Below are 27,852 nucleotides of genomic sequence, written 5' to 3' on the forward strand. Positions count from 1 at the left end.
CTAACCTTCTGTATATAGGCAATTAACTCTTATTTCAATATCTGTATATACTGGGTTGCCTTTATGTTGTTCTCTGGAGCTGCTTGTATACCTGTAGCAAGACCTAGAAGTCTGTAACAGACCCATGACATTTGTTTATATGAGGCTTTAGATGGATCTTACTTTAATCTTTTTGATACTGTTTAATACACCAACCGTTTTATGCTTGAATAATCTCCAAAGTAATGACAGATGCCAGATTTGCCTGGTTCTCTGGGCGCTAGCAGTACGAGAACATGCACGCATTCAGGTTTCTGAATAATAAAGTTAAAATCCTCGTTTTGCGTAGTAGCACTTAATCAAATTCTCTGCTTCTTTTGCACAGGTTCAAAACCTTTTCTGTGGAGTTAGACTGCAACTGAGCTAGTAAGATTATTCTCACTTATTTGGTGAAATTTGCCAGTCAGGTAAATGCAAAGAAAATGTAGTTTCTTATAAATATGATCTGTTTGCAATGAAAAATTTCCGGAAGTACAAACTGAGAAGCTAACACAGTGATTTTCTTGGCGTAACACAGCCGTTGTAGAAACAATCTGGTCTGCAACAGGAGTGGAACTGCACTTATTTTACAAAACACAGATGTTTTTAAGTAGTCCCTCCTAGTTTTTTATCCGTGTAGGTGTGGCCGTATGTTGGAATTGGGCAACATTTTTGACCTGTAATGACAGGTAGTAATTGTGTGTGTCCACCGGTAATACCCTTATTTTTTTCCACCCTTGCGTCCTAGGACTGGTTCTTCTGCAGCCTGATTTGGGGCAGGTTTGGGACGATAAATCTGTTTCCTAGATTCTGTGGGCATGTGGAAAAGCCTTTAAGCAGCTGGATAATCTCTCCTTGAAACAAATGTGCTGGTGTAACCGGTTTAACTGGTGACATAGGAATGATGTCATTGCGAGGCACCCCTGGATTTTTCTTATCTGCAATTTTTAGTGCTAGTTTGAGATCCTAATGTTCCCTAAATTTCACAGTAGCTACAAAACTCTGAGACTTGAGCAAATGACATGGTGTAAAAGCAGATCTTTGCAGGTTTTTGTGTATTCTAGAAGTGAAAATGCTTTACATGCAAACAGGTAGTTCCACTGTCTTTGTATTATTGGTAACTGAACATGCATAGTCTCTAGACTATCAAATGAGTAAAATTTGTGGTACTGAGGTTTTTATTATCTCAAATACTGCTATTGGTGTTTTTTTCCCTATCAAAAACAAAAAGGGACTGAAGTTTTGCCTAACTGCACATGTTGATTCAAAAACTCTGTTGCCCGTTCTCTCACATACCATCAAGCCTGCATTTATAATGTCATAAAGTAATGTCATAATAACATAGCAATATAACAGCATTAGCTCATTCTATGGATTGCTGGGGGACCATGTGAAATGAGTGTTTTCTACTTTAGCCAAAACCCAAAAGAAGCTTCATACTGACTTAAAGAATTCAGATTTCATATAGTTTTCTAGATTGCTACAATCCTTTACCTGAATTTTTCTGTGCTTTTTGTTTCATTCTGTGTCCTTAGTGTATTATTTCAGGGTTTAGGAGTGGGTTTTTTTGGAAGAAAGTGCTTAATATCTTTGTGGCCATGATTCTCAGTTATTTGTGCTAAAAAATACTGAGGAGGAACAGAAGTTGCACAACATGATACAGTGGGTATTAGAGGCAGGGAGAAAAATGGGATTATTGGATGTTGCACATAGGAAAAGGGAATCAGGGAAACAATTTTAAAATGTTTGGGAAGATTCGATATAGTAGCAGACATGCGGTAGGAAACAAAGCAACAATGGATTAAGTAGCAGGATTTGCAGAATAACTGTCCTGAGAGGAGCCTTGAATGGCACCGAGTAATTGGGCTATGTAATTAGCTCTAAATTATGTGGGTTTTTAATTAGAGTTTCAAGTGTATCAAATATTTATTCAGCTCAAAACCTGGGTAAGGTTCAAATTCTGGTGTTTATCTTTGGTCAGCCCTTTTGTGGGTACCATGCAGTCTTTAATAGAGTGCTTTAATGCAAATTCCTGCTTAATGAACTTGCTTGCTGTCTGGTTAATTGCTGTATCCGCCGCATTATTTTGACAGGTGCTAAGAACTCCACGCGCCAGGGCTGCCCGCGCTTTTCCTTCCCATTCTCATTTTTGTACGTGGGAACGTCATCGTGGGTTACACGATGACGACGCGGAGGCGCAGTCTGACGTAACGGCTACGTCACTCGGGGGGGGGGGGGGGGGGGGACACAGCTGCCCTCCCACCCCCCCTCCCTTGGTGGCGCGTTGCTCGGCGACCGGACGCCGGTGGCGCGGCGGGAGGGGGCGCTGCAGCCGCCGCTGCACTGCGACAAGGCGGGGCGGGCGGGAACGCCGCAACACGGCGCATTTTTCCCCGTTCGGCCATCCTATTGGCTAGCGCCGGCGAGAGGGGGCGGGGTCTCACCTCACGCCCGGCGCTGATTGGCGGGCTGCCACGCCCCTCACGGCGCTCCCCCGCCCCGAGAGGGTGTGGCCGGGCGGTGCCGCTGTGTGTGTGAGGGAGCCGGTGTGTGAGGGCGCCGGGCTCCCGCGCTTCGGGCACGGCAGGTGGCGACGGGGACGACCCGCGGGTCCCGCCGCGCTGGGGAGCCCCGGGGTGGCTTTACCGAGCTCCTCAGCTCTGCCCGCCCCCTCAGGAGGAGTCACTGCCCGCCCCGTCCCGCCGACCCCTCGCCTGGGAGCCCGCCAGGTAATTCGATATTTTATTTTGACTGAAATGTGGGCGAACGGCAAGGAGAGTTGCGGTTATTTCTGTCACCCGCCTCATTCTGTACCATCACTTGGTGGCATTTAAGGTTCTGTGTGAGACCTCACGCCCATCCCACCATCTTCACCTTCCTGAGGGTCATGCACGTGTAAGGGAGTGTTAATTATTCATTTTTAGATTGATTCTTTGCTTTAAATTAAAGAAAAAAATCAGGTTTAAGTAAGGGTGTACATTTCTGTAATGTAAACCAACTTCCTGCGTAAATAATTATTCGAATCATATCCGTTTTATGAAATATGAAATGTGTGGAATCCTTTGCACCATTTAATTTAAAATTCTAAGTTTTATTAAAAATTCCTCTCCTCACATGTCTTTCTATATTTTGCACATCAAATGAGTTGGTCAGAATTAAATAATTCTGAAACTTTTTTTCCAGTTTCCACGGTTGAGGGGAGGGTTAACTTGAGCTTTACTTGCAGTAACAACCTGGAGAGAGTCGCCTTCTCTCTCTTAAAATATGATTTATTACAGGCTTTGTTTCTCTTTGTAGGGAGTGCACCGTTCTTGCATGAGGTGGAATCTTAGGCATATCTTTAACTACTGACAGGATTTCCTAAAGGGCAAAAAGTCAAATGTTACATATCATGTGTTGAGCCACAAAGAGGAGTCGCATGCTCTTTCCAGAAAAGACTTAATTTCTGTATGCTTGTAATTACGGATGCTCTTTCATTTATCTTTGCAGTAATGAGCGTATACAAAACTGTGATTTCAGTGTACAGAATAAATGAATAAAAAATCTTAGAGGGGCAAAGGCTTCATCCCCTCTGAATGTGTCATTACATTTCAGAGTACCTGTCATCCCTTCATGGTTGGGTTGCTTTCTGTTCCACAGTGCTGTGCTGATGTGAATGTTAACTTGTGACCGGCAATACTCAATTTTTTTCCTTTCAATTATAGACTTGAACTATTTCAAAATAACTGCTTTCATTGGTTTGATTACCCAGTGTAATCACACCATAGAACTAGTCCTTAAAATGGTGATTTATGGAATATTGATGCTGCTAGTAATTTTACTTTCATTAAGCATGTTTTATAGCTCAAGACCAAGGGATCCTGATACTCCATCATGTACTTATTAAAATATAATTTTAAAGCAGCTGCTACATGTGTACAAGGTAGCACAAGAAGTCAGCTTTATATTTTATAACCACCCAGGTTTGCCACTGGTGCTGACCTGTTCCGGCCCAGTTATTTCTTTTATAATAGCAGATATGGTACATGCTTACTGGCTTAAATATAATTGATACTGACATCTGTCTGTGCACTGACAACGAGAAGTCTCCACTGTAGAATTACTACAGTTGACACCACTCGATAGTACTATCAGGATGAGAGATAAGGACTCAGTGACTGAAGGGATGGATCTACCTTTACCTTTCGGGGCATCTTAGTTGGAAAGTTTGGGCTCATTTAACCTGTGAAGGACCTTTGTCCTTTAAAACTGGTTATTTGGCAATAGATTCTATTTAGATAGAATTCCTAAATGCTATGACTCTTCCTATTGGATTTAAGTTCTGTGTTGTGTTTGTGGCTCTTCTTTTTCCCAATTTAAATCTCATTAATACATGAAACCTAAGAATTATCTTGGTGGGTTCTGGCTTTTTTTTCTTTCTGATTATTTTGTTCAGCTGCTCTTTTGAGAGGAGGAAAGCTGATAGTTACCTGCTATTGTGGTTTTGGTTTCTACCAACAAAACAAACAAAAAGTACAGAAATAGCTTCTAGAGTCAGAAAGAAAATCAGTGCTCTTTTGTATATTTTAGGCATCTTTTCTTTTAGCTGCATGGAAAGAGGGTGATGCAAAAGAAACATTGATGTGTAGCATACTTTTAGTAACAAGTGATCAGTTAAATCTACTGCCTCTCTGATAATCTCTGTAATCCTTGCTTTAACAGTCACATACAGAATTCTGACTCATAAGTTCTGTTATTTATGTGATGTGTTTAAGGTACTTTGGAAAAGGTCCAAAGTGCTTTCCAAATAGGAGTCCTTACTAAGCTCTTTGGCTGTGTGTTACTTGAATATGAAAGTCTTGATTAATGCCTGCAGATTTCTCCCAGCATATGCTAAAACAGCGCTTTGAACTTTTACTATGTTCCCTGGTCCTATACATAAAATTAATTTGGAAAAAAGTACCCTAAATATACACTTTTTATCCTAATTAGAGCTGTCTTATTTAAGTGTTCGCTGCTGTCCTTACATGCTTTGTTCTATTCAGCTTGAAGCTGAAGGAACGAGGTTCCTTGGCCCTGATAATCCCAGCTCATCAGGAGTTACGAATGCCTTAGGATAACTCAAAAGTCAGGTTTTCAGAACGAGAGCTGAAAGACATCCAGGTGTTGTGTTTCCTGGCTCTGAATTCTAATTGATTGCCCTCAGCTTGCTGCCCTGGGTTGGCTCCTATATAATGAAGCTCAAGTGTGCAGACTGAGGGGAGACTGAGGTTAAGCACTCGAAAGTTTGAGGGAACAGGCAAGTGTTTTTCAATGTAAGTAAATTTAAATTAAAATGTCCTTCTGTTGCTTAGACTGTTTATTTTGAGTTTGTAGGAGGTTTTTTTTCTGTTGGAGGGATCAGTGGTGTGAATCCTTCCTGAAAATGGACATCTCAAAGGGGTGGTGGATCATGCTGGCTGCTTTTGGGTTGGTTTTGGTGTGTTTTGCACATCTGCTTTTCCCTCCAAGGTTTTGAGGTTGCAGATATAAATACGTAAACTTTGTCAAATAAAGCATTAGTACTTTACTGTAACACTGTGATAACTTGTGGAGTGATACAGTTAATGTAGATCAAGCTTTAGCAAACCATGCAGTGAGACTTGCTAATAACCTTTTCTCTTCTAGGCTTAACATAGCTGAAGATGAGTCGTGGATTTTCAGAAAACAATAACTTTCCATATGATAACAATCAAATGGTTTTGGATATGATCCTGTGTTCCCTGATTGGTGTGCCTCAGCCTATCAACTGGGACAGCGTGGCAAGGCTGGTTCCAGGATATACATCCAAAGAGGTGAATTCACTAATGAAAGAATTTGTATACTTCAAGCAGTATTTTATGAAGAAGAAAACATCTGGGGGGTGGGTGGAATTCAAGTGAATTGATTTTTTTTTTTTCTTCTGAAGTAACTTATACCTGAAGAATCAAAAATGTTAAATGAGAACTCACATAGAATAAGAACAAAAGTTACTGGAAAGTAAAAATTTAAAAATGGAATAAAAAAAGGAAGTGTTGTGCTAACATATTTCAAATTACATAACTAAGATTTTAATGGAAAGGATGGCAGTAGTCACTAACCTTGTGTAGGTTGTAGGTGCTTAGTAGCAAACCTGATGACTTTCTATGCTTGTCATTACAATTCTAAGGCATTATGAGTTACAGATTGCCATTAGCTAATTAAGAGAGAAGCTAATTAATTAGAAAACCCCACATCTATAGGATGAAGCTATCTTTGATTGGAATAGAGTTGGAAGAACCTAGTACCTCCATATACTTAATCTTTAGATTACTGGATATCCTGTTGAAATGCTTTTTTTCTAATAATAACTTTGAATTTTGCACTTCTGAGGGGAAGTAAACTAAAAGAGGAAAATGTCTTTTGCCCTTATGATTCAGCAAAACTGGAAAAAAAAAAACCCTGTGTTTATTTTCTTGGAAAGTTAATCAAATGTGTTGCTATTGGGCATCCCTGTAACCTTGTATTTAGAACATAACAGTGAACTATTGGGAGTAGAAGCTTCTGTGGAACTTTGCTGCCTTTCAAGTGCTTGGCAAAGCACTTGCCGGGGGGGCCCAACTTGTTTACCTTTCAGGTTGCAGGCAGTACTGTGCACATTAAGCAAATAAAATAATTATTGAAGTATTGGTGAGTTTTCTCCTCATTAATTAAGGTATGATTGACTAATACATGCCTGGTTACTCTGTTTTAAAAGAACAAAGTGCCTCAAATAGGTGGAGCCCCTGTTTAAGGCAATTAAGTAAATGCATACCTGTGCTTTTGTGTGTCTGTTGTATATATTAGCCTGGCATCCTTACAGATCTGAGATGCTACATCACTATCAGAAGGATGTAGCTGTGTGCACCTCTCCCAAAGGGGAGGTGGCAAGCAGCAGTTTTCAGTTAACTCAATCCAACATCAGTAAATAAAAACAGCTGCTTGAATAGAGCCTGATGAGCTGTGCTGCGGGAGGATCAGCTATAGAATTGAGTAGATTTATTTTGTATGTGTAAATTACCCATGTGTAGGATTCTACTGAACCAAACCTGTAATTGTCACTGTATCAGTACGAGTTTACCAAATGGAAACACTTTCTAGTTCATCAAAACATGGAATAGGAAGTTAATAGAACTGCAGTGGAATTCACCAGTCGCTTCTATCCAAGTCAGAATGGCAGCCATAAAGTAAAAGAATAATAATTATGAACCAATAACTACACCTACCTCTAATAATATTTCACAATTTTTATGGTAAAAGAACTAGTTACAGAAAGAAAATTTTAACTCTATAACTTTCCCTTTTGAAGATCAGGCTTAAAATCACAGGATTTAAGGAAAGAAAGGTTGAAACAGGTTCTATCTTATTTTTCTCTTTCTCTTAGAGTGTTTAATTATTGTAAATGTTATTATTTTACTGTATATTTATGTACGTTCCCTATACCGCTAGCTAAATAGGAAGCATTATAAGTTTACTATAAGTAACTGTTCACATGCAGAAGATATAATGAAATACAATATCCGTCTCAAATTATAGCTATTAAAAATGTACCGAAAGCTTCTGCTTCATTGTCCTATCGTTTAATCTTGTGACAGTGTGCAAAAAGGTTTGATGAACTAAAAAGCAGTGGAAGTTCACCTGTTGACAACCAGTATAATCCCCTGATGGCCGCTGGTGGGAGTCCTGTGGAAACTTTAGCTACGTACATCAAATCCTCCTTGCTCGATACACAGACAGAGTTTCAGGAGCCTGCTATTGGGCAGGATTCCATTACTATAACTGGTATGTTTTTAGTCATTCTGAAATATATTGGCTTTGCTTATAATCAGCATGTGCATGCTTTTCTGTCCTGAGTGGTAAGTCCACCCAGGAACAGGACTTGTTCATCTTTGAAAAAGAAATTCAAGTATAAATATAACATCTACATGAAGTCACTTTCAATTAGTTTGGATTAAGAATTGATGTTTGTTTGGGTATTTTTAATAGCTTGTCCTTTCAAAAGGCACATAAATCCCCACGCTAAATCCTCTGTTTAGGATTTTTGGTGGGGAGAGGAATTACTCTCCTGTTCTGTATCCCTAGCGTTGAACTGTTAAACCTACAGCCATTTGCAATCACCTTAAGTTGCGTTATTAAAATAACCAGAAATTTTTGTGTAGGAAAGCTGCAGAAAGCTGAGAAGGTGATCCCTTGAGGTCAGACCTTTCTCTCTCAGCAAAAAAGCCCCATGTTTGCTGTGCTGCTTGGTGACAAGATGGCTACATAGGACTTGGAGCATCATGTAGTGACTTCTTAAGGCAAGACAGACTTGCAATGACATGTGATGTGTTTTAGTCAGTTGTGTGCCCCAGTAGTAATTTGGCAGAAGAAAAATGGTCCTAGTAGTTGTATTTCAATCACAGCTCAGTTAAATATTGTCAACATCTCCTTGAGTATTTCTCATGTAAGAAGTTGTAATTAACTGTGTGATAGTTATTCTGTAGTTTTCAACGTAGACTGAGATGATTTCAGCACCTGATAGGACTTGGTAGATGTGTGGCATGAGAAATTTGCTACAGTAATGAGTAAACAATTTCTGTGTTAAGAATTAAGGCAATGAAGGATTTAAACAAAATGATCTCTGTTACAATGTTCTTCACAGTGCTGCAGCTTTCCGGTCACTGTTCTCTTTGCAAAAGACAAATAGCTGTTTGACCTTTGCCGGAGAAGAAATAAAATGCTTTTAATAACTCTAAACAATATATAGTATTTGAAAACTGTATATGGAGTATTTAGGCTGAAAATGCTTCCAATCAGCTTTCAATTATGTACTTGTTGCATGCATGCATGATGGGGAATAAATGCTTCTTCCACCCACAGGTGGCTACTTATAAGATTAGTAGCTTCCCAGTAGGCAGTTAACAAGCTATCTCTGCTTGTAAAACTCTTTAGACAATTAGTGCATGTTTTCTTTTTAACAATGTAATACATGTAATAAGTATTAATGCAGTTAAGTACTCTAATGTTTCCTAGTACAAGATCATAGGCCAAGATTTTTCTCTGTTACCTTTGTGACTTCGGATAAATAATTTTCCCTGTTTATACATAATTTGTTGATATGAAATGAGGATAATTAATGTTTTTCTCACAGGCTTGTAGCATGCTCACCTTCTTAATATTTGTGAGGTGCTTGTATATTTCAGGATTGGGAATTTGAGAAAAGCCTATTTGTAAATACTTAGATTTTTTTTTGTAATTACTTTCTAGTGGATTTATTCACATCTGCTTATTGTTAGGATTGTTTTGATTTGTTTGTAGACATGAGTAACAGGAAGAAAAAGCCCTGAGGCTGTGGCTGACGCAGCCCTTTCCTTGGTTTTCCTTGGGTCTGTCAGGAGAATATTCCCCTTTCATTAACTGTGTTCCTCCTAGTATGGCCTTACTAGGGCTTAACTGTGCAAGGCCTTAGGCTTTATCTTTGGAGAAAGTTTTGTTTACTTTCCTGAAGGACAGTAGCTGCTGTGTTCCGAACTGCATAGAGCTTCCAGATCATTTTTGGTGTGAGTCTGCTATGGTTATTTAGCCACAAGATGAGAAGGTCTATCTTTAGTCTTTGTTAGAAGAGTACAGCTTACATTACACAAGAGGGAGAAGATGCTTCTGGAACTATTTTTCCCTGAGAGTAGGGAGTAGTCATGGAAAATCACAACCTTATGGGTTTTCATCAGTGGAAGAAAGACACGTGCCCTTCCATTATTAAAAAAATGATCATTCTGACTTATAAACAAGATTATTGAAGTTTCAGATTGTAGTGATCTATTAATCGCAGTTGAAAAAGTTATTCGATGTCTCAATGCTGGGGTTGTCTTAACCCTTGACCCAGAATTGGATTTGGTGACAAGACCTCTTGGGCTTCACTGGGTTTTGAGTCCAGGTTCCACTGCTTGTAGTGCACTGGTGAAGAAGACCTATTTGAGTTAAAGTACACCTGTCCTTTATTCCTGAAATAAACTATATGTTCTAGGACTAGGTGATCTGTGTAAAACAGTGCTCAAAGAGAGCTGACCATCAGTCCGCTCCTTTAAGCAGTGAGTTTGAGAAACCTGGCAAAAACACGGTTTAAGAGACTTCTGTTTGGAAGCACCTTATTTCCAGGGCAAACAAGTTATGGATGAGAAGTGGCTTCAATCTCAAGGTGTTATATCCTGGCAGCAAGGTTTCCTGAAAACAGAAGTTTTGATGTGACAGAGTCGTAAGACCCACATCCCACAGTGCAGACAAGGAGAGCCAGAGGAGTGGATTGCTGAGGACTCTATAATGCATGAATCTCACTGCTTTATATTAATATTGAGACAGGACTAATCTGGGTCTGCAACCAAGTGTCTGAGCAACCCAGCAATGCTGCTGGGCTGAGTTTCCAGTGCATGGAATTCAGAGCAGGAGTTGCCATTAGTATCTATGTATACTAATATATTAGTATATATAGTAGCCCTAATGGTAGCACAGATTTGTTTCTAGAGGTGTAATGTTGTTCCATCTATGCTTCAGCTGCATTTCCAAGATGCTGAAGAGCAAAAGGTCAGGCATTTTTGCTCTAATGCAGCTTTTTTTTTTATATTTAAGGAAGGCCCAGCACAACCTCCACAAGGAGTTCTTCAGAGTCCGAAGGTCCTGCACATAAAGGTGGAGAAAGCACTGATGAAAGCCAGGGGTAAGAAGATCTTTGTGTGTTTGTCACCTAGGGGATTATAGAACTGGCAGAAAGATGTCTAAATTGCTCATAGCTTTCTACTGTCAGAAAGAAAACAGCTGAGAACATCCAAATAAAAAAGCTTTAAAACCTTACATTGCTATAGAAATACTGGGGGTTGGTTTGAGAATTTCTTCTGTGCAATAGGGATAACTTATTTATAAATCTGTCCATAGTGTTCCTCTGAGTGACTGATCGCTGCTGTGGTGAGAACGGGAAACATAACCTGTTTTTAAAAAGGGATTAAACAAGATTGATGCTCAATAACACTTTAATTTAAAAAAGAAAACCACCAAACCCCAAACATTCTGTGAACATAGATTTCTCCTATGTAAAAATGGGAAAAGAAAGCCGTAAATGAGAAGTGCAAATGAAAATTTTACTGAGTTCAAATAGCTATGCGCGTCACTGTTTTTCATACTGATCACATCCCTGTTTTCCATAGTAGACAAGTGCAGGTAGAAGAATGTACGTGTTTGAAACCTAATGGTAACCATCTTTTTGTAGAGCCAGCACTTACTGATTCTAGCTTTCACCTTTTCTTCAGAAATAGCCATTTTAATATACAATAAAACAATTTTAATTTCCACAGATGAAAATTGCTGTTCTGTGCTATCATTGTCCTTGGTGCCTCAGTAACTTAGGCATATATCTGCCTATTTTTTCAATAAAATTATAAAGAGAGAACAAATAAGTTCTCTCTGTAATTCAGATAGTATCCAAGAACAAACTGAAGACGAAATTGGTGGCTTGAACTGGAAATTTTCTTTCTCCAATCCCTTAACTTAGCAATTCAGGCTGATTATGTCAGAGAGTAGGCATTTCTGTTCTTCACCGGACAATAGCTTATATCAATAGTTTGTGTTAATAGCTAATAACTTCAATTTGTTTTCTTTCTGTTAATAAAACCTGTTGTTGACATAGTGTTGCAATGTGTGATCCAGATTTGGAGAGGAGATCTTTGTTGATTGGTTTTGATGTTCTAATTGGCTTATGGTCCTAATTTGGTTTGTGGCTTGTTTTCTTTTTGAGGCCAAATATGGTGATCCACGTGTGCGACGAAGCCAAAAACCTCAAAGAAGATTTTGTGTGTCCACGAGACCTTTTGATTTCAGAAATGAAATACTTTGCTGAATATCTGTCAGTGGATGCCCAGCGCTGGGAAGAGGTGGACATTTCAGTGCACTGTGATGTTCACATCTTTGACTGGCTGATAAGATACGTTAAAAGGAACGCTAAAGATTCTGAAGCTAATGAAATGCCCAGTTTAGGTAAAAGAAAGTGTGTAGATTATTTATTGTATATTCTTTCTGTTCTGTGCTGATGGAAGACAAATGTTTTTGATACAGTTCAGCTCCAGTCTCTTGTCATTTGTTAGAAAGATGTTGCATCTGGTCATTACAGAAGATGTCTCTGATTTGTCAGCACTGATAGTTTTGAGGAAACATCCTGAGAGGCAAAGCAGTGAAAAAGGTCTAATATAGTTGGGGATCTGGTGTTTTTAATTAAGATTCTTCAGGCTTCTTCTGAACAAGAGCAGAGTGGTAATTTTAAAATACTGATGATTGTTGGGTTTTGTTTTGCTTCCCCTCTGCTTCCCATCGGTACAATTGCGGTATTTTGTAAAATTTCGGTGTGCTCTGATATAATGGTACAAAAACTTTTGCCTTCATGAATTTGAGGCAGGTTTCAAATCTTTTTATGAGCTTTGCTACTGTTTTAAAAAATATAAACAAACCAAGAGATAAACCAGAAAATTATTTATTAAGATGGAAATTGCTCTGCATATTGGAAGATGGAATGACAGGTTGATTGGCAAAATAGTGACTAAAACATACTAAATATGCAGAGGGAGGGTTGTGAAATGAAAATATCAAAAGATTTAATGTAAAAACAAACCTTTTTTTGTTGTTGCCTTTTAGAACCATCAAATGTCATATCAATTCTTATTTCTTCTGAGTTTTTGAAGATGGATTCATTAGTAAGTATTAAGAAAGACACCTGGTAATTAACTACACCCTTATGGCAGAGATTTTCTAACAGCTTGTTTGTTACATAAACAGACGATGCAGTGAGAACATTTTGAGAATTTTACCACCTTTTTTATTCAATGCAGTAATCTAATATTTGCAGAAACTCAGTGCAAGAAAACTTACTCTAAGTTATCTCTAAATGTGATAGTGGGATCTTGGATTTGCCTTCTCATGACTGATCTAGAGTAATATGAGTATCTGACTTCTGATAGGCTCTATCAGAAAGGATTATTAAATCAATGCTTACCCTTGGTTTATATCCTTTTTACATGAATAACACTTCTGCAATTTAGGATCTGGTTCTCCACCTCTGTTTAAGTAATATCTACTGATTCGTTTGATAAAAGGTTTGTCAAAAGTTCTGCCATTGGGGTGACCGACAATTAAATACACAGTTAATGTAGCTGTTTAAGTTGAGATCCAGGCAATATTATGGGTCATGTGTACTGTGGTTCTCTTTTTACAAGCAATTGGAAGGTTGAAGATGTAACATTTGTGGAGCTGTTTTCTAGTCTGTAGAAACCTTTTGGAGGAGAACACAAACTAACTCAGAATCATGTTAATTCAGAGTCTGCTTTAGAGAAATCTGAGACTTGGGTTTTATTCTTAAGTTGATCTGAAATAATTTTCCAAAGCACCACACTTAAAAAAAAAAAAATAAATAAAAATCTTGAAGCATTTAGTACATCTTTTGAAATATCTTTGCCTAGAATTCCTTAAGTTATTTTAACATTTCTGTTTTTCCTAGGTAGAAAAATGCATTCATTATTGCCACAAAAATATGAATGCTATTGTAGCCACGCCGTGTAACATGAATTGTATCAATGCTAATCTGGTCACGCACATTGCTGATCTCTTCACACACAATGAAGTGGAAGAGCTGAAGGACAAAAGAGACAAATTTAAGAGGTAACTTTTTGCCCTATAATAAATCACTGAAGTTCTGTAGGGCTTTTGGATTATTTCTCACAACAGCTAAGGTACTAGTGGTTTGAAATGAGATAGATAGATACACACACAAAATTTACATTCTTAAATAATGTATCTTTACCACAGAATATCATGAAGTGACTTCAGAATTTTATAGTAAGATTATGAGCAAAAGGAAAGAGCTTTTTATAGGAGATGGGCAAAAGGAAAGGCCACATTAGGAGTCTAACATGGACAGATTATTCATGAATTCTCACATGGGAGCCAGTGTTAGGGTGAGGAATCTTTTATGGGATGACATGGTCCTAATTTGTAGAGAATGGTTTGGCTTCAGCATCCTGTGTACTCTGTTTAGACATAGAATTTAGAATGGCTGGGAGGCTGAATAGTTGTGATGGAATAATATTTCATGCAAAAGGACTCCAGTTTAGTCTGTATCAAGATAAGGGCCAGTTATTGGAGAGAAGACTGATGGACTAAGAAGGTATTTTAATCAGTAGGGATTAAGACATGCAATTTTTAGAATGAAAGTTAAAGTATTAATTAATAAAAGATCTTTTAGTGAAAGTAGAAGCTGGCAGTTTATATTGACAAACAAAAAACATAAAGAGGAAAAAAATGGAGAGATCTTTTTCTTCAAATCTTTGTAAAAATGAGAGATGACGAAGTCAGGAACCAGTTATCCAAACAGATTATTTTAAAGAAAAATCACATTTAAAAGCTGGATTCTGAAAGAAATATGGTGACTATGGTTATAATCAAAATATCACTGTTAGTCTCACTATACATAAAAAAATTTTCAGTTTTTTCTAATGGGTAAGCTGTGTTGCTGTCATTAATAGTAAACTTTTCTGCAAGAAGATTGAGAGACTGTTTGATCCAGAGCACCTAAATCCAGATTCTCGAGGAAATGCAGCAACATTGTACAGGTAAGGTGTTTTTATATTACCACTTCAGTTGCAAGGACGATTGTTGTGGGTCAAAGTCCTGCTCTGACTCCAGTACTTTCTTTTTTTCTTTTTAATTTCTTTGTGGTTTTTTCTTTTTTTTTTTTTCCCTTTTAAAAATATATTTAGGTGTTGTTTATGTAAAAAACTGCTAACTAAAGAAACTGAAAGAAGAATTCCTTGTGTACCGGGAAAAATCAACATAGATCAACATGGAAATATCGTCTACGTTCATATAAGGTAGTTAATGTATATATTTAAAAATATTTCTTGAACTATATGATTTTGGGTGATTTGACAAAATACATTTTTAGGAGTTATCGGGTACATACATGACAAAACAAAGCCATAGGTGAAGAGCAGTGTGAATCATCTCAACTTCTTATATTAACAATTAAAAAGAGTGATTATGCTGATGTGCTTCTGAGATGGATTCAGCAGTGCTGCTGCTGAATGGAAGTGGAAATACTACAGCCACAATTACTGGGAGGGCTATTTTGGGTTGTGCTGCCTTAAATAGAAACTACTCAGCTAATTCGTTCATCAAAGGATTTTAAGATATGTGTAGTCGATGACAAATTAATTTAAAGGTCGCATTTCTACAGGGTTTGTTAGGGAGTGAGAGATTTGCCTCTGCCAGCAGAGAAACGCTAAAGATTATTTTCCAGACTGATTTTGTACTGACAAATCAAATACTCAGGCTGCATAATGACTGCTATAAATAAACTTTGCCAGTGGTTTTTCTGTTCTCCAGTATTTGTCAGAGGAGCCTCTGGGACCTTTTTTGTAAGTAGGCCTTATTCTTTTGGCACAAATGTTTAATTCAAGTCTGTCTGTGTGATCGGTGTTTGTGAACAGCTGGATTCTCTTCTTAATGGAGGTCAGTGCAGGATCAGCTGCAGTTCCCTCCCTCCCCATGTGCCCCCTTTAACGAAGGTGGTGGCAAATTAGTGACAGGAGACCTCTCTCATCTGATCTAATAAGTTTAGAACAACCCAAACACGGTTCATTGTCAACTCCAAAGGTAACACCTGTGTAGTGTTACCTCCCATGAGTAATTCTGAGGTGTGGATCAGGTTCTGCCTTACAGCCTAAATAAAACCAAACCTTGTGACCCTGTCCTGACCTATTAGGATTATTGGTGATTAGCCATGTAAAGTTCATTAATTGTATTACTTCGCTTAAGCTGGCTGTATGTAGCTGCTGTGCAATTCCTAACATATAAATACACACGGTTTTAAAGTTTCTCAGAGGATTATTTAGGTTCTAATTATTTGCCTGGTGGTACTTGTGACTGCTTTTCTACACAGAATCCATTTACTGTTCCTTAGGTGAAGTGACGCTGGCCACTAATGAATTCAGGCTTAGGAGCTAATACGAGCCTATCTTTAATGATTTAAAAATAGGTTTATATTTAGTGATCCTCTGGTGGTGCCTAGGAGTAAATTCCAGTTGGAAGTACTGCTTGCTTAGTCTAGGTTAGGCATGTATACAATAAAAAACGGTTCATGCCAGGGCTTAGAATTGTGGGAAAACCGTAGCTACTTTCTTCTGAAAATAACATGCATTAGTGTAAGTTGTGTATTCTCTTTCAAATTCTGAAGAGGCATACGTCATTTTGTCACTAGGAAGAAACAAAGTCTATATTTTTAAGTCTAGAAGTCTCAGATACATATATTCATCAAAAAACGGTGGTCTGATGTTTTCAAAATTTAATTCTTAACTGATTAATTGCCGGTGCATTGCAAATACTGAAGAAACGTGTTATGTCGGCTTTTAAACTAAATAAAATAGAATGACAGCACTTCACTTCTGTTGCACAACGTATTACTTTAAAGACAGAAAACTGCAATATGACTGACCTTGTTTGCATGTGTGTATTTTGATTTCTTCTGGTCTGTGTATTGGGTTTTCCTCTGCTTTGTGGTTTTCCTGCTTTCCAAAAGGCTTGATGTTTACCTTAGCTTTCAGATTTGCAGTATATGGAGCTTGAGATGAATCAAGCTGTAATTCTTTGTTATTAGGATGCTGTGAAAGATTATAGGCTCTTCTGTCATGGTCTAAATTCAGCAACGATTGTCCCACGTTGTGTCTTTCCTGCTCTAAACTCTTCTGGAGGCTTTTCAGCAGTGGAGCATGTGTTGTTCTGTTCCTTCTCCACCTCACCTTTCTGGTGGCAGGATCAAAACTGAGTTACAACTGGACCTTTTGCTTTTTCAGAGACAAAACCTGGGAAGTCCACGAGTACTTAATCAGCCTTCATGAGGAACTGAAATCTTGGCGGGATGTCTATTGGCGTCTTTGGGGTACCGTCAATTGGTTGACCTGCTCAAGATGTAACCAAGTTAGTAGATTTTTCCCTTTCGCTAGTTTGTCTGTGGGTGACTTTTGGGGGGCAAGGCAGGGATGAAAGCAGTTTGGAAAATATATGGCGATAAAGCTGGGTATGCGTTCTTCATGGTGCAAAATTTTGATGTCTATAGGTAATCTCACCTCTCATTATCTCTCTTTGTATTCTAATGCAGTCTTTCCTGTGTACTGAATTCTCCCACTGCCAGTACCATTCGCAGCCAGTTCTTTATCCAGGTGTAGCAAGTGCTCTGGGCTCAACTGCGACAGGAGTATATCCCTGCTGTAACCAAAAAGTGCTTCGATTTGATCCCACGACTCTCCCAAAGGTACTTCAACACTAACTCACTTCTTTTAAAAGAGCATGATACATGATGGGAGAGATGACAGTGTTATGAAAATAGATCTTTTCCAAAATAAGGATTGTAAATTGTTGTGGTGTCCCAAGGCACCTGGGGATACAAAAGTGAACTTGTGTTATTGTACTTACTGAAATCTGTTCTTCCTGTTAACTCGAGTATTTGATCTGTTGTGTGTATGTATCGTAGGGCTGCAAAGTGAGGGATCACACAGTTGATTTACCTTCAGGAAATGAAGATGGGGATGCTTTGCCATCTCAGACTACTAAAATATTGAATGATCTGCTCCATCATAGAGATGTTATTGTTGTTCCTTTCACTAAGGATGAGAATAGGTAAGAACATCATATTGCGTTACTGAAATAACCTTTGACGCTTAATACATGTACACATTCTGTTTGATTTCTCTCTCATCTTAAAACAGGTGACACAGACCTTTTTAAAGGTAGCTTATTTTTTATTATTTAGTTGGAAATGGGGAAGAACAAGTACTTTTTCCTTTTCTATTTCAAGCAGACATTTAGTCATTCACCCCCATAAGCATTCACCGCTATCTTTATATTCTAAATGTGTTGTTATCAAAGCACTATGTGGCTGACTTGGAGGTCTGTCATCTCTTGGTATGTGACAAATAGAGACTGATTCTGAAGTTATGAAATAGTAAAATCTATTTTCCTTTCACATCAATCTCTTTCAGTGATTCTGGCATTGGGCTCTGTGATGAAAAAGGCATCGAATGTGATGTGCTTGTGGAACCAAACACACCCTGGGGTCCCAAAACTGGAGAAATCAATGCTGTGAGTGACTGCTAATGTTTTTCTCCCCCTTCTTTCTGATGAAGATTCTTACAAGGGTACTTTGAAGAATTCATTAGTCAATGTTTAATAAAAACAACCCCTCCCTCTTTTAGGAGGAAGAAATATACTGCTGAGTATTGCAGGGTAGCACAGGGGCAAAACTTATACCATGTCTGCCAGAAATATTTCTGTATATGAGGCAATTCCTTCATATGACTGTGCTTTCTGCTCCATTCTTAAACTGATGCTATTTAAGGATCCAGTCACAGTTTAAAATACATCATGTGGCAAATATGTAAATAATTCCTGCTTTGATTTTGTCTGCTGATGTCTCTGGCTATGTCCACGTGACTTTTGCAAGCCCATAAATGAAGAACAGTAACTTGGGTTGTTTGGGTTTGGATTTTTTGTGTGTGTGTGTGTTGGTTGGTTTTTTGATTGGTTGTGGGGTTTTTTTTGTGTGGGTTTAGTTTTGGTTTGGTTTGCTTTTTTCTTTTTTTTTAATTTTTCCCCAAGACGTGGAAGATGTTACTTTCCTGAACTGTGAGGCATGTACATTACTATGTGTGTTAATATGTCAGGTCAGCAGAGATACTTTCTAAGCCAAGTTTATAGACTGTTTATAGTACGACCTCTAGTTTAAAAAGAACTTTAATGCAAAGGTACATTTTTGAAGTTCTGCACCCATCGTGGAGCTTCTGGCAACTCAACGATCCTGATGATAACGTGATGCTGCTGATTCTGTGAGAATTTCAAACACTGTCAGAAGCTCTTTCACAACAAATGTGGGAGGCTATTAAACTTCAGCTCCATAACCATCTGGTACATAGCTGCCCCACCCTGGCCCAGACTGCTTTTGTGATTAAAATAAGCTGTAAATATTCATAGTGCCAAGGTTAGTCAAGTTAAAACATGGCTATGAATTCACTGTATTTAATTGATTGGTAGTTCCCAGCCTGTTTGCACACTTAGTCGTTCCATCAAAATTTCTATTAAAGATGAGAGCAGGCCTTTGACGATTAACCAGCATAGATTGATGTACTATAACTTACCACTCCTTTTTTTAAAATTCCATTCAGATGTTTGGGGTTTTTTCTTCTAATTATTATGAGTTCTTTAACTTATGTCTTTCTCTTTTTTTGACTACAGTTTCTTTCTCTGAAGAACTGGGCTTTACAACTGGTTAGTAAAATATTTTGTTCATAATTTTAAATATTTGCTCTTCTGCGCTGGCAGATACATATCTTTGATTTTTGTCTTATATTCTAACTAATTTGGAAGAAAATGCATTTTCTTTTGCTTTGCTTTGGAGCTTGCAGTACAGCAACACTTTTTTTACACTAAAGTATGAAGTATGTGTGAAGTACTACTTTGGCTTGAATAAACATTAAAAATTCCTTTTATAATGTTTTTATAAATGACAAACAATAGGCCAGCAATTCACACATCAGTTCATTAGGCTGACAGTAATGTAAATCATCAAAGTCAGAGTTCTTGAGTGTCTCTTTCATGACTTGTGTGAGATGCTTCATGTCATCTTTATGTTGCTGCTTCATTGCAAAAAGCTTTTCTCAGGGTTGAGGACCCAGTCAAATGCAGAGGATGAGGAGCTGTTCTTCCAGCAGCAAAGGATGTCCTATCATTTTTTTAAGTGAAAATGCTAGAGAGCAGCACTTCTGTCACTCTTGATGATTTGTCTTGAAGTCTGATGTTCCTTAGTGTCCTATAGTAAGACTGTTCCTTTTGCAAACTCTTTGAACTTGTGGTCCACTTTGGGCTTCATCATTTCTCAGGGATTATAAGGCATTCATTATCACTCACTTCAAAAGAGGTACATGTATGTTCAAACAATGTAAGCATCACTTTCCTTAATATTTTCATTATCCTGTGCTGTTTAGTTAGGAATGATTCACTGTGACACCCTCTATTGTGATATTGGAGCCGGTGGTTTATTTATGATGTACAAGTGATAGAAGGGGGGGGAAAAATGAAGTATTATGGTGAGTTTACGAAAAAAAAGCGCCAAACAGATATTCCAGGCCAACTTGCAATAAATTATTAACGCAGTTAGCCAATCTACATGTATTTGTAGTGCACTGGAATATGTGTGCTTTGTGGTATTTAATTAGCGAGTGTCTCAGCAATTTCAGGCAGTTTGCAAGATACAGCAAGCCTCAACAGAACTCTAAATAAACTTGTAGATTCCTGTATTCTGTCATTACGTAGCTAGCTTAGGCATTTGCTACCGTAACAAATTCTCTTATTAATTACAAAAATAATATAGCCAGCAGTACACTGGATACTGAACACTGAATCATACAATGATATATGCTGGAAGGGATCTCTGGTCATTTTATATATTTCCTCACGCTCTCAAAGCAGGGTTAACGTCAAAGTTAGATTCAACTTCAAAGCTATATCACTTTGCTCAGGATCATATCCAGCCTCTCACAATGTTAGACCGCTTGGAAAAAACATAAATAACAATCTTTATCTAAAGATTCTAAGCAAAGATTTGAAAATGCTTTTTCAACATTTGAGAATCATGTTTTCAGACCTGTGTGCACAGTTAGGCCACTAAGATACAGAGCGAGATTTAATGTATCATTTAATAGCAATTAAGCCTCACAATCTGTGGCATTCTCCTCTTGATTAGAAACAGCAGTCGTTGTTATCTGAAGAAGAGGAATATACCACTGGCTCAGAGGTCACTGAGGATGAAGTGGGAGATGAAGAAGAAGTCTGCAGGAAACCAGGTACAACTCTCTACAGTCATCCTCCCTGGAATTTAGAGATAGGGATTCAAGGCAGCAGAATTCTCCTGTAAGCAAATTTTAAACAGCAGGAATTTTGAAAATAAAAATTAATGTTACTTGAATTTTTATTTCTAGTTTTCCTGTGTTTAGATGCAAATCACCCCGCTGTTCAGTGCCATCAAAAATCATTGGCAAATGAGGAAAGCTGCACCTGTTCAGGCCTGAGACGTCCTCAAAGTTATCAAGGGTGTATTTTGCAGGAAAGACTATCAAATTATTTTTATGAAGTTTCTTGTAGATAAAGGTTGGAATAAAAGGCAGTAGCTACATGACCATATGTTGTGATGTAACCCCAGCCAGCAACTAAACACAACACAGCCTTTTGCTCACTCCCCTGCCTCTGTGGGATGGGGGAGAGAAGCAGAAGGGTGAAAGTGAAAAAAATCATGGGTTGAGATAAAGACAGTTTAACAGGCAAACAAAAGCCACACGCACAAAAAGGGCAAAATAATTCACCACTTCCCATAGGTGGGCAGGTGTTCAGCCATCTCCGGGACAGCACGGTTAACTTGGGGAGACAAACACCATCACTCTGAGCATCCTCCTACGGTTTTCAGCACAAATCCCAAACAAAGCCCCACACTGGTTACTATGATGAAAATTAACTCTGTCCCAGCCAAACCTGCACTCTGTAGTTTTGCAAGTTGTTTTTTTTTCAGAATATTTTTCTGCTTACGTAGTAGAATGACTAGTAAACCTGCTCAGAATTGTGTCTGCATAGAAGATAAGCTCTATATGATCTAAAAGGATTTTTTTTTTTAATGTGATAAGGGATATTTAGGAACATGGAAAGTCAAAAAGCAGCTTCTCCTCTCCTACTAATGAGCTATTTGCACAGAGCCAATTCTTTGGTCTTTTTGCCTTGATTCAAATGGACTGGAGCGCACCAGTACATTTAAAAGAAAAATTGAATGAAAAATTTTGTACTTTGACATTTTTAACTTGTTTGGTCTGATATCATTTCAGAGCTTGTGAATTGAATTCATGTGGTTGAAGATTTAGCTTTTATGCAAGCTTGCTTTTAATTTTACAACAGAAAACTTGTGCTGTTACATGTAACCACTCTGCATTTTAAATACATACCTGAGTTTCTGTATGCGTGTAATAGAAAAGCATTTGAGTAATCTGCGTGTATTAGCATGTCTTCAACACTAACAAAGGGAAAACAGCCTGTTCATTTACTCCCTTTGTAAAAGAATAAAGGGAAAAAATTCTTTTGTAGCTGTGTGGAAATTCCAAATATCTGTGATGGCGTTAGTAGATGTTTCTTCCATTAGCAGGGAGAAAGGAGAAATTAAAGAAATCCTACAAGCACCCAAAGAAAGTGATTTCTTCACCCAGTATTCAGAAAAAGGAGAAGCCATCTGACAAGGTAAAATCAGAGCTGTGAAGCCAACGTTTCTGATTGTGTTGAATAATGTGGAATTCTCTTAAGTTTTGGACTTGATCTTAAAACATACTTAATGTGGTTTTCTTTCTTTGATAGTCAAGTTCCCGAGATGCATCTCCGTTCACGTGAGTCATTTTCAAAGTCCTTGAGAACATATTGTGGTATATCCCTTGTTGTAACCTGTTACCAGTAACGCTGTGTGCATCTTTCTTTTCCACCCAGTGTGAGTATGCAGCAGAACAAGTGGGATGCCTCCAGGTCACTGAGATTCAACCAAGATGCTCAAAGAGAAGATGGTCTGTTCTTGCAGGGGTTTAACTTTAAAAGTCAATATTTTGCAAATAAAATCATTCTTTCATATAAGTGGCTAATTTCCTAAAATATAACTACTTAGAAACCTTTAGGTTTAATTCAATTTCAGCTGTAGCTGTGGTGTGTGTTTTGTTTTTTGATTGGTTGCAGTTTGGTTTTATTAATAGCTGCTCCTTATTTGGAAGAGAACAGATTTCAACCAGGCTAATTGTTAGTAATCAGCTGTATCCAAACCACACAGCAATCTCAGACTCTCCTAACCTGTACAAAAATAGTAAAACAGCAGGAAAACTCCTTCTGAAAATGTTACTTTAGGATTTGATTGGCATTTATTAGCAATCTCTTCTATTCTGCACAAGAAAAAAAGTTTGTGGTAGGAAATGGAAAGAAAATCCACCATATAAACCAATACATTGTTGACTTGCATGCAGATTGAAAAGAAATGGGCAGCATTGGGCCTGCTGTCTTGGAAAATATTGGAAAGGAGTTCAAAGTTTGCAGGAGACACAGAGAAAGAAAGCATTATAACTGTATGTTAGTGTGGTTTACATTCTTTATTTGGACTGTCAATACATAACCTACAGAGATTATAGTTGTGTCATCTGATGACTGTGTAAGTACGTGAATAATTTTTCTTGCATCCCCTGTGCCACGCTGTTTGTGCAGATAAGCAGAGATAAACATTCACTTCTATCTCTTTCCCAGTCTTTCTGGGATAATAAATGAATAAAAATATTCACAACTGTATTAGTTTGTTGCATCTTTTTTAATCTCTCCTGAGATTCTTGTGCATTTTTGCTGCTTTGAAAACCTCTGTCTCAAAACCATTCCCATAGATCTTGATAATTGTGTGATGCCTCAGGCTGATCCTGGTATCTACCAAGAATGAAGCTGCATTATGCATTAGGATCTAGAATCTTGGTTGAAGACTTTTTCTATGAGCTGGAATCTAATTTTACAAACAGAACATCACTAAAATGTGCATCTAATTCTTCTTTGTATTCAGTAGCAAAGAAAACGTTCGTTCTAAATATTCTTTCTTATTTCTGACAGATCAGAGAAGAATGTCTGAGATTACAGGGCACTTAATAAAAATGAGACTGGGAGACCTTGATCGAGTCAAGTCAAAAGACAGCAAAGAAGTAAGAGTTGTCTGTCACAATGTAGCATTTACAGAATGGAAGTGAGCCTTGGTAACAAAAATACTTTACACAAATGAAAATACCATGTATTCACTACTTTAAAATACTCCATTTTATCAATCTTCATTTTGTTCCAAGCATGATTTTTTTTTAATTTTTAGGAAAATAATTAAAAATCATATTTCAAGTTCACTGCCTTCAAAAACTGGACATGGAAAATAGGATGGGTTTAAAAGGTTTCAATACTGGGTTGTGATAATGAAACAAAGTATTCCATAGGTTCTGCTGAATATTAGTGATTTTTCTGAAAAGCCACTGATTAAATTGGAATAATGTCAAAACTTCTTATTTTTTCTGGATTCCAGTATGCAGGAGGCATTTATTCTAGACTTGAAGCTCAGATAAGGGCCTCAGCGCAGGTCAGTGCACGACAAAACAACACTGAGAAGAATTCCAGGTAAGATATTAAAAGGAAAAAGCAGGATGTAGATTCTGGGGATGAGTGGGTTGTGTTTAAAGGACAACGCACCTTGTTTCAACCTGGGGTTGTTTAGTCTGGAGAAGAGGAGGCTTAGAGGTGAGCTCATCACTCTCTAGAACTACCTGAAGGGAAGTTCTAGCCAGGTGGGAATTGGTCTCTTCTCCCAGGCAGTCAGCAATAGGAGAAGGGGGCATGGACTTGAACTCTGCCAGGGGAAGTTTAGGCTGGATATTAAAAAGAAATTCTTTACAGAGAGTGGTCAGGCATTGGAATGGCTGCCCAGGGAGGTGCTGGACTCACTGTCCCTGGAGGTTTTTAAACTGAGATTGGACATGACACTTAGTGCCATGATCTAGTAGACAGACTGGAGCTGGACCAAGGGTTGGACTTGATGATCTCTGAGGTCTTTTCCAACCCAGTCGATTCTGCGATTCATACGCTTTTTTTTGCATCAACATCCCTTCTCGCAGGTTTACCTTACACAATGTGAAAGCTTCCTTTGTCCAATTAAACTAGAGCTAAGAAAATGAAAATCTTATTCCCATGTTGGAAGAGCAACTTTATAGCTTTCATGTCGGAAGGTTGGCTGCTGCTCCAGTATAATTTTCTGTGAATTTACGGATAACTGGAAGAGTGTTATCCACAATTCTTTAGCTTGCTCTTTGGCCTCCTCCCAAAAACAAAACAAACAGAAAAACACGCACCAAAAATCTTCATTAGTTGCATATATTGGTCTTCTACACCTTAAGTGGATAAAATTAAAAAAATAACTGAGAAGCTGCTCACTCTGTGCGGTTGTAGAGCCTGGAACTGATCGTAGCTTGGAATTACTGGCAAACTTTAAAAAGATGGGCTGAAAGCTTCAAATATGTCATCAGAGGAATTTCTCACAGGTTTTATTTCTGTCCAAAAATGCACGTGACTTTCTGTAGAATTAGCAATTTCAAAATAAGGTACATATGTTTCTTATGTGTTCTCAATCCAGGTCAAAGTCCCGTTTTGGTCAAGGCCGTCCAACATAAGGACTCACGAAAAGACTTTAACCAGAATCCATACATTACTGCTTCCTGAAACTGTACTGCACTCCGGCATACAGAGAATGCACATCTCTGAAAGCTTTCCAGTGACTTATTTATTACTTTAAGCCTTGTAAATTATTTTGTGCGATAAACGAATGCAAATCCAATAAGGTCTGTACTTATTTTAATTGTAAATATACTGTTTCTTAAATTTAAATTTAATTGCTTTTTTTAGGCTATTGTGTTAAGTTGCATAGAAAATATTTTATAAATCTACACAGTTAAATTATCAGACTCACTTTATTTATGGGGAAAGACATTAATATGCCTGTTTAGTATGCTAGAAATACTGAAAAAGAAAAAGCAAGACTACTGAGTTCTGAATACGGTCAGCAGCATTAACACAAGTTGCCGAGCGTATTTGTATCGTATAATATTTGATAGTACATTTCAAGTCACTTGTTTGGGGATTTGAATTTAAAATCTGAATACCTGTGACTTTAGACTAGTTTAAGCGCAACTTTAATGCGGTTTTGAGGCTTCCTTCTGTGTATCACACAACTCCCATGCGTGTGAAGGTGGGTAGCAGGTAGAGACTAGACCTCCAAAGATTTTCTAAATGTCATAATGATGCGGTATCGCATCTTGCACGTGAAACGCTTGCGTTACTCGGCTGTGAAATTAGTGTTAATTCCCTTTCCGTATCTGACTCCTCTCGCACAATGCAGTGTTTTGTTCCCTTCTAATATCCGGGCCTTAGGATGCAAAGCAGTTCTATCTCTTAATGCTGCTATACCGCTAAATTTCTGAGCGGATCTGCTGTTAATTCTGCATCTTTCAACAGAGATGTATCATTATGAAGATTTGCGCATGTAGATCTTTTGGGTCTAGTTTCTTTCTGAAACCTGCCTCAATAATACCGTTTAGAAGTCAGATGCACTTTCAAGTTCTGTATTTGGAGCAATAGAATAAAAGTTTGTCTACGTGTAAAATCCAGGGCTAGCAAAATGTGATAACTCGCCTAGAAAATATGATGCATACTAGCAAAGAAAATGGCAATAATGACAATAATAATGGCTGATTTCAAGTAAACTCATTCTGACTTTTTGAAACAGGTAGAGAGAGCGCTCAGGGAAAGCTTATTCCAGGCCACGACTGTACAATAAATCGTGAGTTTGGACTTAAATCAGCAAGATCCTGGGTGGGAGGGTGGGATAAGGAGAAGGGAGATCGTTGTTTAAATGCACTCTCCTCTCCATTCAGGCTTTTTTTGGGGTTTGTCTTGTTTCTAGAGGATTTTCAGTAGGCGTTAGAAGACTAGGATAGCAATACTTGAAAAAACTGCTTTCAAGGTGAAAGATTTTTATTGAAACAATTGAGTGAATTATGTTTATTGTGTGTTTTGTCCAATGCTACGGCAATTTCTGGAGCCAAGTGAAACCAACAGACAAAACTATGGATTTCAAAGGCTTTGATTTTGGGCAGGAGGGGTAACTTAGCTGGAGTGCTTTAATCTATATAAAATAAATAAGGCTTTATTGATGCCTCAGACCTGTTTGCAAGCCGTGATGCAGTTTTAAGCACTTATAGCAAACACTGGAAAACTGATTGCTTTTTGTTGAAAGAGGAAGTATTATAAAATTCACCAGGTATGAAAACGCAGTAGAATAAGTGTTTTGCTATAATTTTGTGAATTCTGATAGAGGATTGTTCCAAATTCCCATGGCAAACGTTGCTATGAAAGTTGCAGGCTGCATGTGTGTGTGTTTAGTTTTCATAGAACTACTGACTAGAAGAGAGGGGATAATGCTGCTGGTTTTGTTCTGTGGGAAGGTGCCAGTTCTACGTGCCAGTATTATTTTATTTGAAAATACTTTTGACCATATAAAAATAACATACACGATGTGCAGTCTATCTTCTTTTTTTTCCTATTTGCCAACCACCTTGAATTTTTATCTTGTATTAATTTTGAAAATATGTCTTGGTTTGATGGAAATAAATGTTATTGATTTAAGAAGCGTGTGAGGTTTTTTTTATAGATGCTTGTAAGAACTGAGTAAGTGCATAAATGTTATTTGATGGTCTGAATCATGCTTGTGTATTTGTGATTAAATTGCAGCATCGTGGTGCAGGCTTTTTATCTGTCAAGAACAGCATATGGTTGAATGCAGAGCTACTCCAAATCTACAAGAACTTAAGAGAGTTTTTATCTGCATTGAGTTTTGAAGCTGCAGTAAAAGTTCATGAGTGAGCTGCCTTACAAATGACCCAAGTATGCAAAATGTCAAACCAAGCTATGTTAAAAACATGTTTAACTTTGCCTTCCACTGCCACAGTGCTGATAATAGCATTTAAACAGTTTGTTAAATCTATGAATAGGATGAGTTTCCAGGACTCTGTTTCTAGAAATTGCTAAATGGATAAACCTCTATATGTGTAGTTGGTATACTGGGAAGGCTACAGTGGACATCCTGCTGTCACGTGTGTTTAAACTCGCTTGATCTTTGGAAATCCT

General features: G+C 37.9%; 1 protein-coding gene across 2 annotated transcripts; it reads left to right on the forward strand.

The window, feature by feature from the left end:
* Positions 1–2,498: 2,498 nt before the first annotated feature.
* Positions 2,499–27,354, forward strand: SANBR (SANT and BTB domain regulator of CSR). Of its 2 annotated transcripts, XM_065835812.2 has the most exons (21): positions 2,499–2,747; positions 5,665–5,831; positions 7,629–7,815; positions 10,636–10,723; positions 11,795–12,033; positions 12,685–12,743; positions 13,544–13,704; positions 14,568–14,654; positions 14,802–14,912; positions 16,893–17,016; positions 17,198–17,350; positions 17,570–17,715; positions 18,078–18,177; positions 19,327–19,359; positions 20,834–20,933; positions 22,271–22,365; positions 22,480–22,508; positions 22,606–22,679; positions 23,749–23,837; positions 24,203–24,294; positions 25,304–27,354. In XM_065835812.2, exons 2-21 carry the CDS (start codon positions 5,682–5,684, stop codon positions 25,338–25,340), a joined length of 2,154 nt encoding a protein of 717 aa, XP_065691884.1. In that variant the 5' UTR covers positions 2,499–2,747; positions 5,665–5,681; the 3' UTR covers positions 25,341–27,354. The 2 variants fall into 2 exon arrangements, with proteins under 2 accessions (XP_065691884.1, XP_065691885.1); XM_065835813.2 differs by lacking the exons at positions 2,499–2,747; positions 7,629–7,815 and having other exon boundaries at positions 5,733–5,831.
* Positions 27,355–27,852: the final 498 nt, after the last annotated feature.

The sequence above is a fragment of the Patagioenas fasciata genome, chromosome 3, assembly GCF_037038585.1.
Source record: "Patagioenas fasciata isolate bPatFas1 chromosome 3, bPatFas1.hap1, whole genome shotgun sequence".
NCBI classification, from domain to species: Eukaryota; Metazoa; Chordata; class Aves; order Columbiformes; family Columbidae; genus Patagioenas; species Patagioenas fasciata.